Source organism: Arvicola amphibius, chromosome 5 (genome assembly GCF_903992535.2).
Source record: "Arvicola amphibius chromosome 5, mArvAmp1.2, whole genome shotgun sequence".
Classification (NCBI taxonomy): Eukaryota; Metazoa; Chordata; class Mammalia; order Rodentia; family Cricetidae; genus Arvicola; species Arvicola amphibius.
Window position 1 is genome coordinate 65,474,239 of NC_052051.1, and position 14,775 is coordinate 65,489,013.

At 40.8% G+C, this 14,775-nt stretch overlaps 1 protein-coding gene across 1 annotated transcript in view; it reads right to left on the bottom strand.

Annotated features, from left to right (window-relative positions):
* The window catches only part of Lgr4 (leucine rich repeat containing G protein-coupled receptor 4), a 100,944-nt gene that overhangs the window by 16,630 nt on the left and 69,539 nt on the right, over positions 1–14,775 (bottom strand). Inside the window, exons 3-6 of the mRNA XM_038330801.1 lie at positions 7,867–7,938; positions 6,644–6,715; positions 1,397–1,612; positions 308–379 (exon numbers count right to left, since the gene is read on the bottom strand). Of these exons, the coding sequence (XP_038186729.1) occupies positions 308–379; positions 1,397–1,612; positions 6,644–6,715; positions 7,867–7,938 (432 nt within the window). The remainder of the gene's footprint in view (positions 1–307; positions 380–1,396; positions 1,613–6,643; positions 6,716–7,866; positions 7,939–14,775) is intronic.

Genomic DNA, 14,775 nt, shown 5'->3' on the forward strand with positions numbered 1-14,775 from the left:
AAAAAAAAAAAAAAAAAAAAAGAAATGTCAAAGTTCCCAAACTGTCACCAATTTAACAAAATTAACATTTTTGAAAAGTATAAATCTTTAGGGGAGGGTTTGAAGTTCACATTTAAGTATCAGTTTTGAATCATAAATTGAAATTATTTTTTTCACAAGTGGGTTATTAGATGGTGAAAACTGAATTGTTAATTGAAGCGAATTAATAATGAGCGATTCTCAACAAGGTTCTCCCTTTAACTGCGGTAGGCTTAAGACCATACTATCCCAATCACACTGTGATTGTACAAAATGTAAATGTACTCACAATGTTTCCAGGTTATCTAGTCCATCAAAACAGTGTTGACTGAGGCTTTTAATTTTATTATTATGAAGATGCCTATGGGGAAAAAAAAACACCAAAATGACATTCACATCTCTCAAATGCAGCCGCTATAAGCTTAATGTGTCTAACTTGGTACGGCTGAAAGCAGAGGTATAGCTAAACATTTCCACACTCAATTATAGAAAGCTGGCAGTGGCCTACTACTTAGACACCCTGAACACAGAATAGCAACATTTGGGGAAAGCTAATGCAGAAAATGGCGACACATTGACGATTACTTGATTTTGGTTCATATCAAAATAAAACTTTTGGTTAGCTGCTTTTTCATATGAAACAGAGCACTGGTGCATTCTCTGATGTAAGAAGGCAGTATTATGGACTTTGCATCACTAAGGAAGGAAATAGATTCTAAAAAGAAATGAAACTGTCAAGAACAAAAAGGGGCAGAGGTGCTGCATGCCTGTAATCTCAGCACAGGCAGGTGGATCTCTGCAAGTTCAAGGCCAGCCTGGTCTACAGATCAAGTTCCAGCACAGCCAGGGCTTTTACACAGAGCAACCCTATTTTGAAAAACAAAAAAAGAGAAAAAAAGAAAAAAGAAAGAAAAGAAAGAAGGAATGAGACTGTATTATGTCTACTGAGCTTTGGAAGATAAAAGATTTTATACCTTTCAAGAACTTTCTGAGCAGAAAAGATGGAAAAATAAAAAACATCCTTTGAACTCATTTCTCTGAGCATTTCAAAACAGTTTCCCTTCTTTTACTATTGAATAAACCAATGCACTATTAGGATAGAAACAAAGGTTTTACAAAATTATAAAAAAGTACTTGATGAATGATCCATTATTTTTACAAGATGAATACAAGTGGCTACTTATTTTTAAAAGACTCAACATCTTTGACTAGATATTATTCAAGAAGTTAGCATGTTTGAGCTTATCAAAGGCTACTCCCCCAAATACTAACTGCCCACGAGCAGGACCACTGGGCCACTTTTATAACTTGTCACAAGAAATCCATCTTGCCCCCCAATTAACATAAATATGCAGTAATAAAAGGGTGGGCCACATACAGAACCACCAGGCTGGAAAGGTTGGTGAATGCAAAGTCAGGAATGCTTGAGATGTTGTTGAGAGCCAAGGTCAGCGCCTGAAGAGTTGGCAGATTGCTGAGAGGACGCACAGGCACTTCCGTCAAGCTGTTGTCGTCCAGCCACAGATGCCGTAGCTGAACAAGTCCTTCAAAACTGTCCTCGGGGACTGAGGTAATATGGTTGGCATCTAAGCGTCTGAGAAACAGAAACATCCACAGTGAATAATGGAAGGAGTCAATCCAAAGAGCAAAGCTCTAGAGCTTCCAAGCAGAAAGAAGTTATAAAACTAGCCAGAGCCATATTGACCTCTCTTTATTCAACAGTAATAGAAGTCTGGACAAACAACAACAAATGGAAAACTTCCAATGCCAGTACATCGGAGTTCTTTCCTGGCTAACTTCATTACAGAAGGGTGTCCTTAAAACTCACCAAGCTCACGCTGGGGTTTATGTTTCAGAGTACACCTACCTGAGATACAGAAATAAGGCTAAAGAGATGGTCTGGCAGTCAATGTGTGTGCCCACACACATACCCCACATGAAAAAAAGATACACGGAAAACAAAAAATGAGGCTAAACAAATAATCTACTTTACCTCCAATGTTACAGTACAGCCAACATTTTAGACTGAATTTAACTACTACTCTGATTTGATACCAAAAGGAAAAATAAGAAAATATTTACAATTTTTTAAATAGCAACTAAACCATTTCAGTAGATTCTCAACTCCCTTACCAGATCAGCTAAAACATGTCCTATTGGTAAAGCAAACTTCTCTAAATATTTAAATAAATATTTAAATATTTAACTTCTCTAAATATTTAAATATTTAAGCTTGCCAAAGCTAAGTTCCTCACAAAGGGTCAGATTGTTCACAGGAAAAATAAGTCCAATCAACGCTACTGTGGCTTTAAGGTTTCATCTTTTTCAGAAAATTCTGGAATTAAGGGGCACCTTATTAACAGGATTATTTAGTGTTTAAGTCTCCATCTAAAACCCTGGAAAGTAAATCCCATGTATTTCTTTCTGTTGCCATAACCAAGTATAATTGTTATAATCACTTTTCAATATAAAGCAGCCTGGTGTTAGCAGGATGAGGAACTGTACAAGCCAGGAAATCCCAGGCTTCCTCATAATCTCTTGCTGATGTTTATCACATGCATTCCTGCCTCATAGCCTTGGACCTCTCGGTGAAAGTTAGGGAAGAGGAAAAAAATTGATAAGAACTCAGAATGGCATTTTTTTTTTTCAGAATTGGCATCTGGCAACTTTAAAGTTCAAAACTTCTGTGTTTTAAAGAGATTTCCCCGCCTTCTGTTCTTTTTTTCCTGCTCCAACTTACTGGTCTACCTACCACTCCCAGCTACCTGCTCTCAGCCCCAACACATTTTCTCTCCTGAGGCCTGTTAGCAAGGGCTAATGACCATGGGTCTTTGTGGATATCTAATGGACATTTTCTTCTGATAGCATCAACACTGAAAAGAGATCTTAAAAAAACTGCACAGCTGCCTTATGACTCCACTAGCCATAAAAATCTTTAGGTTTATATGTTCCTTGTGTATTTCTAGAGCTTACCCATGAAGAGAGACTAGCATCTTCAACATAACAGACTGGCAATGTACGAGACACACAGCTGTTTAGTTGGCCAGCTGTTACTTACGCCTTAACGAATAGATAAGAAAGTGTTCAAACACACAGATACAAGTCACAACCTCCGAGAATCTATTTCTTGAAGAGACTCTAATCATAATCGTACAGATTCACCACACGATGTAACTGAATTACACCTGTAGATGATCTGATTTGCTGCAACTCACTCTACATTCAAATTGAGCATCTTGTTAGACATAAAGGATTTGGGAACGGCATAGGGCATTCCTTTTGGGAGACGCTGAGAGTAATAAATTACCAAGTGAACACTGCTGAAAAAGTGTAGCGAAGTAAACAGTAGGATGGGGATTAAAAACTGATGGACACTGGGAGCAGAAGGAGCCACCAAAAATGTACATGGTCCAGATAATCATCTTTTAAAAGATGATATTTCAACTGGAGCCTAATGAATTAGCAAGGGCACGAAGAAGCAGTAGTTGAGCAGAAAGCGTTTCAGGCAAATGTACATGGTCTAGATAATCATCTTTTAAAAGATGATATTTCAACTGGAGCCTAATGAATTAGCAAGGGCAAGAAGAAGCAGTAGTTGGGCAGGAAGCGTTTCAGTCAAAGATTAAGGCCAACAGGAACAAGCTTGGTGAGACCACACAGCTCCAGAAGGTCAGAGTGCTGGGAACACAGGAGTGGACGGTCCAGGGAAACACACCTGTGACTGTAAACAGGTCCAGACTCCACAGGCCTCACAGGCCAAGAAAGAAAGTTGGATTGTATTTTGTTTACAAATTAAAATTCTTCCCCAGTTTCTCAGTGTCACAGCAGTTTAAGAGTTCAAATAGCTCATTTTTATCGCTGATGCTCATTTGTATTTCTATTTAATAATGCCTGGAGGCACTTGCAAGAGCCAACAATACTCCACATTGGTGTATTCTTGTAATTGGTGGACTCTTGTAAAATAAAGGACTCAAAGAGTTTAATCTTTGTACTCAATGCATGTGGGCATCAGCGACACACATATAACTGTGAAGACTAATACTGGGATCAAAGCTTTAAGGAAAAATTTTAAATATGGTTTTGTGTAACTTGCGGGTAGACCACTTGGCAAGTGTTTGAAAGGCTCTGGGTTCAAACCCTAACACTATAACCAAAACAGAGAAATGGGGCTGTGTCCCAGTGACGTACACTATTAACAACCCTCATCACAGACCAAGAATCAGTACAATGGACTGTTACAGGATGCTAAGCAGCACCCAATCTCACACAGCGAGAAATTATAGGAGCTTCTGCCGTATGTTCTACCATCAGAACTCCATACAGTATTGTGTATATTAACTTTTAAATCTTATAAACAATAACAAAAACCCTTTTTAAAAGGTTAGCTATATATTCACCATATTTTATCTTGAAAATGTTTATTATTAATTCTCAGGAATGCATTTTAGCCCTAAAACTCAAACTCACATCTTTTAAATTTTTTGCCTTAAATAAAATTATAGTGATAAAATATTGCATATAGTTCTGTAAGGAGCTGGGCAGATTCCACACACTTCTAACACCTTGTCTGACCATCTTGTAGGATCTGACCAAAGCCCAAAGGATGTGGGTCAGTGACAGGCAGGAGCACACTCCGAGTCTGACTGCCTGGATGATCATGCCAGTGGCCTTTCATTCAAACTTTAATCTCACACCAGGAGCCCAACGTCAGGACTTGTGGGTTCACTAGATTTCTACGTTCCTGTTTCCAATGTTGCCACACTGAATAAATCTCCTTTTTCTGCTTCCCATTATTGACTCTTAATTGGACTATCAAGGACAAATGACTGAGTCCGGCTTAGAGCACAGCTTGTGACCCCATGTTCTACAACTGTTCCAGTGCTGAAAAATTTGCGATCAGCAAATATTCTATGTAATCAAAAGCTCTCTTCCCTAACCTCTCAGCAGAGCAAAGAGGATAGTCATAGCATACTTTTGAAGTGTTTAAGAAATTCAAGGACATTTACTATTTGAGATCCTTTAATATTCAACATAAATGTGATGTGAAGGAAAACTACCATAGGGCTCATTCTGAGCCCCATTTTGATATTCTACTCTGTTAATGAGTCTGTGAGAGGCTGCTCCACTATCTTTTTATTAACACCTACATTCACCCTGACTTTACAGTCACCATCAAGCACACACTTATCTCAAACGCCTTCTGGTCAATTGCAACGCCTAATGAACTTTGTTCCTTTTAAGGTCTGTGGCGAAACCACAAGGAATTCCTTACTGTAATTCGGGTCTGAAGATCAGATTTGAAAACTGACTCAAGTACTGATAAGGCTGTTTTACACCAGGGTAGGATTTCAATGATATCTCACTTGACCACAAAACCCACTGTGCTAACAAACCCAAGAACACTTCTTAAATACAGCATGCCCGCCTGATGCAGAGTTCCTCCTATAGTTTCTGTTACATATGAAAGCAGACCAGAACACACACACACACACACACACACACACACACACACCATGTATGCCTTAGTTGCAAGAGCTTACTTAGCCAATCTCTGTATTTTTCTGTAAAATTTTGAATATTTCTATAGAAGCAACTCATTCTGACTCATTTTGAGTCAAATGTGCTCTGGTAAGCAACAAATCCTTCTATTCCAGAACTTCCTACTTTTGTAAAGTGAGCTACTTAATACACATAATCTTAACTTCTATTTGAACTAGAACTTAAATGGCCAACACCCAGGATACTACTCCTTGTTTGTGACAGATATGATTTAAAGTTTAATTTTTACAACGTATGTTTTATTAGTAGGTTTCTACTCTAACACTCACTTCACACTGATTACTAGAATCTCTGCTAAGAAATTCAGCTTAATTAGGACTCTAAACAGGTTTGTCTGGCTCTGAATCCCCTCTGTGCCTTTACTAGCTGTGTGCTGTTAGGGGAGCTACTTGAAATTCTCGCTGCAGTCATTTGCTCATTACTTATCAAAAATGCCACTGTAAGAAAAGTATTTAGAATCCATTTAAAAGCCAAGTTCTTTGTATGTAAAGAATGTAAGAAAGCAAAAAGTGGTATTTGAAAAAGCATTCAAAGTTAATTTCAAAGTTAATGACTGCTCACAGAAAAAAATCCAAGAATTCAAACTCTAAATATGTATAAAACCAAAATTTCATCAAAAATTAAAAAAAAAAAAAACAGGAAAAGAAGGCAGTTCAGATTGCCAAGTTATACCCAATAAGTACTTCGAGCCCACAGGTCAGACACTAAACTCAATGTATACCAGTTACTGCTGCCTAAACCAGAATCATAGTGACTATTAGGATACAAGACACCAGTACTCCTGCACTCATTTAACCTGGTTTCGAAGGGCATCTGAAGCCATGTACACACTGATAGTAGTATACTTACAGATGTTCCCCAAGCCTCTGAGTCAAGAAAGAAAGTAACCTGAAGAATCACCGTATGCCTCACCATGGCCTATCCTAATAACAGCAACTGGCCATCCCTGTTGTCAAACCAGGGAAGAGGAGAAATCGCCTCTGGTCTTGGGGCTCCAGTTTTACTCTATAGCAACTATCACGGCTTTCCAATGACCCAAGAAAGAAGAAAACAAAACACTACTTACAAAGACTGCAAAGCACTCAGTCCGTGAATGGCTTCACTGGGTACTGTTTTCAACTGGTTATTCTGGAGTGTTCTGAAACAAAATTATTGGTTTATAATTAATAAGCCATTGTTACTATTTTTCTTTTCATATAAGAATATGACCCATTTTTTTCCCTAAAAAATATTTCTAATGGCATCAGAAGTGGGGTGTGTGGGATAGAAAGCATCCAAGGCAAGAAAATTGTAAGATGTCAAAAAGCATTTGCTCTAAACACCAAAATGAAATTTATGCAGCTATCTTAGGCCATCTCTTAAAACTACTCAGCAGTTCCCATTTCCAGGGCTTGTTTCATTCCTGGGTGCCTAGTTAATGTTCACTATGATATATGATTTCTAACACCTTCTCACACTGGAAGAAAGCAGAGCCCAGAAAACTGGGCATTGGCCAGAGAAAGGCAGTTTTTGCAAGGAAAGCAGACATTGGGCCTTTGGGGAGCACCAGCAATGTCTTCAGGGCCCGCAGGATAGGTAGAAACATAATTACACCTCAGTCATTGTAAAGCTGGGAGAAAAGGGGCAGGGAGCTCTATGGAAAAAACAAATCTTTTCCATTTTTACCTAAAGTTACTCTTTGTCACGCTGATGACTATTTAACATGAATCATAACCACTGAATAACAGAAGTAACAGGATCACCTAAAAAACCGAGTCAGGGAGGCCTGGTGACTTTGCCCAGAGCAGTGGTGGCACGGGAGGGAAAGTGGTGGCTGTCAACGCTCCAGGCTCATGCATGGCCAGAAATTTCCCTTCTGATCTCTGTCTTCATAAAAAATGAGCACTTCAATTTCTTTGGCTCTAAAATGCTTTTAAAATGCAAAGTGCTTATCTCTCTCTCTCTCCCTTTAGGGCTGACTAATTCAAAAACCCCTGTAGCAGCCATAAAGTAAGTCGAAAGAAATCCCACCAATAAAGCTTAAATATGGTTTCCATTCAATACATTAGCAGCATACAAAGTACGTGATGCCCGGGAGATCAGAATACTCACTATTTAGATTTTAACCTTTATTATCTAGACCCAAGTTTGCCCAGACCAACCTCCAGCCTGCTCCACTACCCATTGGCCATGCCTTAAATCTTTTAATCCACAACAAAAGAAAGTGTGCTTAACCTAGCTCCAAGCATGTTGACTACGCAGGAAAGAAAATACACAGTCAGCTGCAAAGTTCGAAAACCGCATACTTACAGGACTTTGAGCTCCTTCAGCCCAGACAAGGCTTTTGGGTGGATAAAAGAAAGGTCGTTGCCAGCCAGTTGTCTAGAAAAGAAAAGTAACAAGAGAAAAAAAAATAGTAATTCAAAGTTAAAATTCAGAATCCACAGTAACCTAACTGTGATTAAAACTCTATACTAAACATTTCTCAAGATGAAATAACATTAAATAGGGACTTAAACTTTTGCTAAAGCAGTCCCAAGACTTCCAATGAATTAAGTATCTCTAGAATTTTTTTTTAAACTACCAATACAGTAATTTAAGTAGGCACATTTTTTATTCTGGTGAGGTCAAGCAAGCCAAAACATATTAAGCCAAATGAAGTTTGCTATTCAGGGTCACTGTGCAGTGTTTTCTGAGGGCCTCCTGAACACAGACTACTAGTCAGCAGGCAGGGGTGTTTACAGAGTGGGCCAAACCAGTCTGTCAAGGAAGAAAGCTTTCAGGAGGCAAGTCAGCCTGTTATCTCCACAGACATCCAGGACATGGTACTCCAGACAAAAAGGAAGTGTTGTTGGGAGCCTAGATTTCAAATAAAGGCCAAGAAATGCACACTTCAAGAAACATTTTCCAGAAAAAGAAATGTGAAATAGACATTTAAGCGGGGGTAAAGTGAAAAAAAGGATAGGAATTCCTTGGGTTCATTCCTCATTTTCCTCCCGTTTCCTCAGGCCTATAGCACAAAACTTTCAAAAGGGGGTGGGGGGGAAATAGGAAAGAAACTCATATCAAATCACCTGCCAACAGGTGACCTAGAAAACTGTTGGTAAATATGTACAACTAACTGGCAGTCGTGTGTCCCTGTCGTGGGGCAGAGTACTCAACACCTCTTGGTTCTAACCAGGGTTAGTCTTTAAAGTAGCTGAATTCTATAAATGATTTTTTCCCAATTTATTTATTTTTATTCCATGTGCATTGGTATTTTGCCTGCACGCATGTCTGTGTAAGGGTGTCAGATTCCCTGGAGGTAGAGTTACAGGCAGTTGTGAGCTGCCATATGGGTTCTGGGAACAGGTCCTCTCGAAGAACAGCCAGTGTGCTCCTAACCACTGGGCCACCTCTCCAGCCCCAATTTTCTTTCTAAATAGTCTTTCCATGTATTTAAAGGAAGCTTTAACTACTCTCCTATTTACAATTTAGTTTCAATTAATTTTTAATTGAATAAAATTTATAATTTCTCCTTTTAAAGGATCTATTTCCAGTCAGACAGCACATTCCTGTATTCAGGAGGCTGAGAGAGTATAATCTCAAGTTCAAAAAATATACAGTGAGACTCTTTCTCAAAAATAAGAAAACAGGAGCTGGACAGATGGGTCAGTTATTAAAAGCACTGGATGTTCTTCCAGAGGACCCAGGTTCAAGTCCCAGCACCCACATGGTAATTTTCAACTATGCATGACTTTAGTTCCAGGGGATCAGATGCCCTTGTCTGACGTCCACCAGGAAGACATGTGGTATACATACATACAGACAAAACACTTATGCACATTAAAATAAAGTATCTAAAAGAAAAACATTAACTCCTTCTGTTCTCTACAGTCACTCTGTAAGCACCCTACTTCCCTGGGCCTTGTTTAGGTTATTCATTCCCAATCAAGTTCTAGTTGCTACTGAGTGCCAAACACTCAACGTCTTTCTCTCTTCCTAATCGGCTACACTTACCTTGGTTTTAGGGACACAGGGAAAACATCTTTTCTAACTAAAATTCAAAGTTAACAAAGGCCTGAAGTTCTACCATACAGCCTTGTTTACTGCTAAGGTTCTGTACCACTTGAAGCGCAAACAGCGTGAGAAAACCTGACTCTACCTGAGCTCTGGTCCACAGCAGACTTATGTTCTGAAGATGGGCATGGTGAAATGACTCAGAAATTCCACAGAAATACATGATAAATAACTTCATTCAGAGAAAAATGTAACAGCGCAGGATTCTCAGTTCAGTTACAAGTTTAACACGGGGTCTAGACCCTGCCCCTCACCATGCCCTTCTGTTCTGGTAACTGTACTTACTACATGGTCTCTGGGGCTTCTCATGGTTTGCATCTCACATGCACTCCACACCATCAGCCTTTTAAATGTCATCTAAAATGGTGTCACGGCCTAAAGAATCTGAGCAGGCAAAGCCAACCAGCTGCTTCACCAAGTGAGAAGTGACTTTAACTATGCTTACTTTGCAAACATTAGCAAAACTTGAGCTATATTTTATAAATGCCTAAATTAAAAAACAACAGCACTTAAGCTCAATGCATCACAAGTAGTCAACAATAACTGTGTAGGTGTTCGTGATTTTTCAAAAAAAAAACTTTCTTTGCTTTACTTCTATGCTGGGCCAATGAGATCTCTTCTCTTGCATTTCCTCAGTGGGGCTTCAGAACCATTTCTGGTGGGCAGCTACCTAATCTGTGAGTTGTTGTTTGCTCAAAACAATGCTTTAAGGGGCTGGGGAGATGGCTTCAACGTTAAGAGCTTGCACTGCTCTTGCAGAGAATCTTAGTTCAATTTCTAGCCCTCACTGGTATCTCACAACCTCCTGTGACTTCAGCTTAGGGGAGCCTTACACCTCTGACCTCCACAGGTACCTGCAATTCATGTGCCGCACCCATATTGAGACACATGCCTGTATGCATAGCTAGAGAGAATAGAAACAAATCTTTTAAAAATTCACTGTATATTAGTTTGCCTTTTAAGAGCATCATGGCCATTCACCACGGAGAATTGGTATACAAAAGAAAACGGTTTTATGCCCTTTTCCATGCAACCATTTCAAAATATTTCTCCTCTTATTTCCAAACTAGTCAGCTTCATGTAAACCCTTCACCTTGTAAGCTCATTGCCGTTCTTTAAATACCCAATGGTAGTGCTTCTTTTCTTGGCCTGCAGAAAAAATCCAGCACAAAAATAAATGTTGTTACAGGCTACCTTCTGGCTCTTGATTGCACACGAGTCTCACGGGCCAAGTACAAATGCTGCTCAGAATGGAGTACACATCCCTCCCTTTCATTATCGCCTATGAATATGCTGCAGCATTAGCTACAAACATCTCAGCTAGGAGGTCACTAGCTGTAGTGTTCTCGGATGGCCCCTCATAGCATCAGAGATGTAGCTGAGAGCTTGCCTAACAGGGGCAAGGCCTTGGGTTTAATCTCCACGATAGCCAGCAGAACAAATAAAAGGCAGGGAAGTTCTCTGCAAACACTCCTTGTGCCAATACACAGCTTCCTGTGGCCCACCTCTGTGCAAGCCCCACATGAGCAATGAAAGGGTTTGCTCCACTCGGGCTCCCTCATTAACCTCAACTAAGGGTGCTCACAACTGTAACACACAATACTTAAAAGACCACATTTTCAAGGCTCAAATTGTACCCTAAGAGCCTTAAGTTGCAGTAGCCATCTTTCCCTGAATGCCTCAAATAGTCCCTGTAACCTGGCTCCTCCCAGCTGTCCTTAAAACCTGTGTTAAAAGCTAGCATCTGCCAAAAAAAGACATTCTATAAACACAGTGAGCTTTCCAGAATCCTTCACCCCTTGTCACTGACATTAGGTTTTACCATCCTAATATCCTTGGGCCTTCCTTGAGGAATTTACCATTCTGTGTCATGCCCACGAGAAAGAGTGCTTTATTAAGTAACCAAGGAAGTGGCAAAACACAGAACACCTGATTATCTTAACTTGTCAACAAAGAAGGCTGTTTAACCACATTAGTCAAAATATTTGCTTCCTTTCTCCGAAATCTCTGCCTCTTTATAAACTATGGGAATACTAAAATAACCTGGCTTCCAAAAGCATTCCGCTTCTCCTCGACTTGTCGTTAATAGAAATGACACAAAGAGCTCTGAGCGTGAGGCTTATCCTGAAACACAAGCCAACGATCTGGAGAACTGAAATAAACACAACGAGTGTGCAGGGGATGGGAGACAAGGCCGCACAGGAGGGCAGGCTACTAGACAACTTTGTTTATGGGGGGGGGAGGGGACACCACGTGTAGCCTTCAGGAAGGCATCTTCCTGAAGTTTGCTGAGCTGCTGTGTAAAGGAAGGGCACACCGCCCGCTTCGACAGTCCCACCCTCCAGAATCTTTTCGCAGACCACTCAGTATTCAGTCTTACGTGCCAACACTTCTCGGAGCAGCACATCTTGGAGGTGCTTCATGTCTCAAAGAGCAGATCCAGTAAAAAGCAAAGTGAATATAAATGATAGGCCTAGGGCTGAGTCCCCAAATCCTTAAGAAGCAAACACCTAAGGTCTTAGCAGATGCAGGGGTCAAAACAGATGGTGTACACAGGCCACCTTTCAGTTATCAGAGTGCAACAACAACCCGGCTTTTCTAAAGCACCCAAGAAGCTAGGTGACTTGGCAAAAATCGCACAGCTACAAAGTGGAGGAGCCAGCATTCTAGTGCTGGACTCACATCTCGCAATGTTTATCAACTTGTTCCTGACCTCAGGTGCTTCTGCGGTGTCACCAAAAGATTAGGAACTCATTCTCAGAGGAGAGGTGGAGCGCTATGGACTTGGGCAAGCTAAACAGCTTTGTTTGAGCATCAACAGCTCTCAGGTGGCAGCCAAAGCGGACAAGCTCTGCCAATGCATTAGGAGCACTGAGCTGCAATTATGGGGGGATTTCCCGGCAGACTTCTCGCAGCCAGAAATGCCCAGAGGGAAGGAAGTGGGAAAGGGACCCCTTGCACTGGGACTCTTCCTGGAACTATGCAGTTTAGAGCAGTCTATTATCATTTTTGTTTGTTTTAGTAATTTTCAAGTAAAAAAATGAGGCAGCTGATACTCAGGAAGAATTAAAACCAGTGATGTTTTCTTTAGCAAAGACCAGCTATTTCCCATTCCATGCCTGGGTTTGTACCTCTGTCTCACAGACAACAGTTCTCTTTAGAAGCAACTTGGGGGTGGGGGGGAGAGCTGGCTGCATATCTCAGAAAGCCTCAATTCACTAAACAATGACATTCATAAATTTTATCCCACAGGAAATATCTTTATTATCCACGTACTCTTCGAATGCTATGAATTTCTAAGGAAATCTCAAGGTGAGAGCCGAGGGCAGATGTGGTATATAATTTTATGGAAACCCATGCTTACAGTCCCAGGCATCATGGCTCCCACCTGTACGCCAGTAGCTTCTAGTTACCAAGATAGTGAGGATCGCTCTACAAGGTCTCAACCCATGAACTACTCACAATCTTTCTGTTGTACGACTTTAGGCTCTCATTGCTTTTTACCTGGATTATTGCCATGAGCTTCCACAAGATTTCTGCCTCACCCGACTTAATTACAATACTGGGAGGGAGCTGCTGAGATGGCCGCAGTTAAGGGCATCTGTCGCTCTTTCAGAGGGCCTGGGTTCAGGTCCCAGCACCCACACGGTGGCTCACAAACATCCATCCATAGCTCATTACAGGGGATCGGACTCCATCTCTGGCTTTCTTTAGCACTATGCAAACATGTGGTGCATATATATCCAAATGCATAAAATAACTATTTTTAAACTATATAATACTATGAACTCTAAATCTTTAAATATACAATTCTGATAAATTTCTCAAAGCCTCATTTTCCCCCGGCTGAGTTTTCTGGACCTTCAATATAGCTCTCTCCTTTTGCACCTTAATCCAGTATTCTTACTTCCTATAGTTTCCCACTGACTGTTACACATCCAAACATGCCAGGTTTTCCTATGGAGCTCACCACTCACACCATTTTCTTCACCTGTAATTCCCCCATGTCCCAACCTTAGCCAACTGAAATCATGCTGACTGCCTGAGTTGAGTATTAGCAACATGAAACCCTATGACATCACCTTCCTTTGGTTCCAAAGAGTCTTAAATAAAACTTTCTCACCGGTGCCTCTTAGCTTACCTCTAGTTACTGTTACCTCCCCCACCTTCCTCTGCGGCATTATGAGGCTCCTTATGAGTGGGGACTAAATCACATTCATTTTGTATTCTTGCATGAGACAATGCACGCGGTAGGTATGTTGTAATACCTCAACTAAGGCCCAATATAAGACTCTGAGAATCTAATACTGGTACTTAAATAAACTGGAGAGCTACCTGATTATATTTCCTATTCCTCTTTTGTTTCTACTCCTTTACTCTCCTTCATACGCTTCACAGAAAAGACGTACTTGGCTAGCCTTGAAGGGAGCAGGTGCCACTACAACTATCATCTGTCTTAACACATGCGGCAAATGCTAAGAGGAGCTTCAAATTGGAAAGAGTGGTCCGCAGGTCAACAGTAGTATCTCAACTCACTGTACTGTGTACACAAACACGAAGAATTGAAACAAGTCCGACAGCACTTCAAATAGTGAGCTCAAACAGTCTACCTCAGGGCAGGTTTTATTTACCCTGCTTACTACAAGAGTCCCAGCAGCAAAGAAAGCAAGGGGAGAGAGGGAGAGAGAGGGGGGGTGGAGAAGGAGAGGGAGAGAGAGACAGAGAGAGAGAGAGAGAGAGAGAGAGAGAGAGAGAGAGAGAGAGAGAGAAGAGGGAGAGGGAGAGGGAGAGGGAGAGGGAGAGGGAGAGGGAGAGGGAGAGGGAGAGGGAGACATCAGGCCACTAGGCTTATGCTCTCCCAATACACCTGGAGCCATTTCATGAAACAGGGGCCAAGTGATGCAGTTGTGAATGTCCTTATGAATCTGTTTTGTGCTTATTACTCATAAGCACCATGAGTTCATATTAGAAACTTCTTAGAGGGGGCACAAGAGTTTTCCACAATGGCATCTACTCTTAATGAATATACTACATAAAACTTCCATTTGCCAGAAGGGAGAGGACAGAAATACTGAAGGTTAAATATGGGTAATGGGTCGGTGAAGGATAGGACTAAGCAAGCCACATGTCAGGAGTGAATGTAGGCCAAAGGGCTGATAC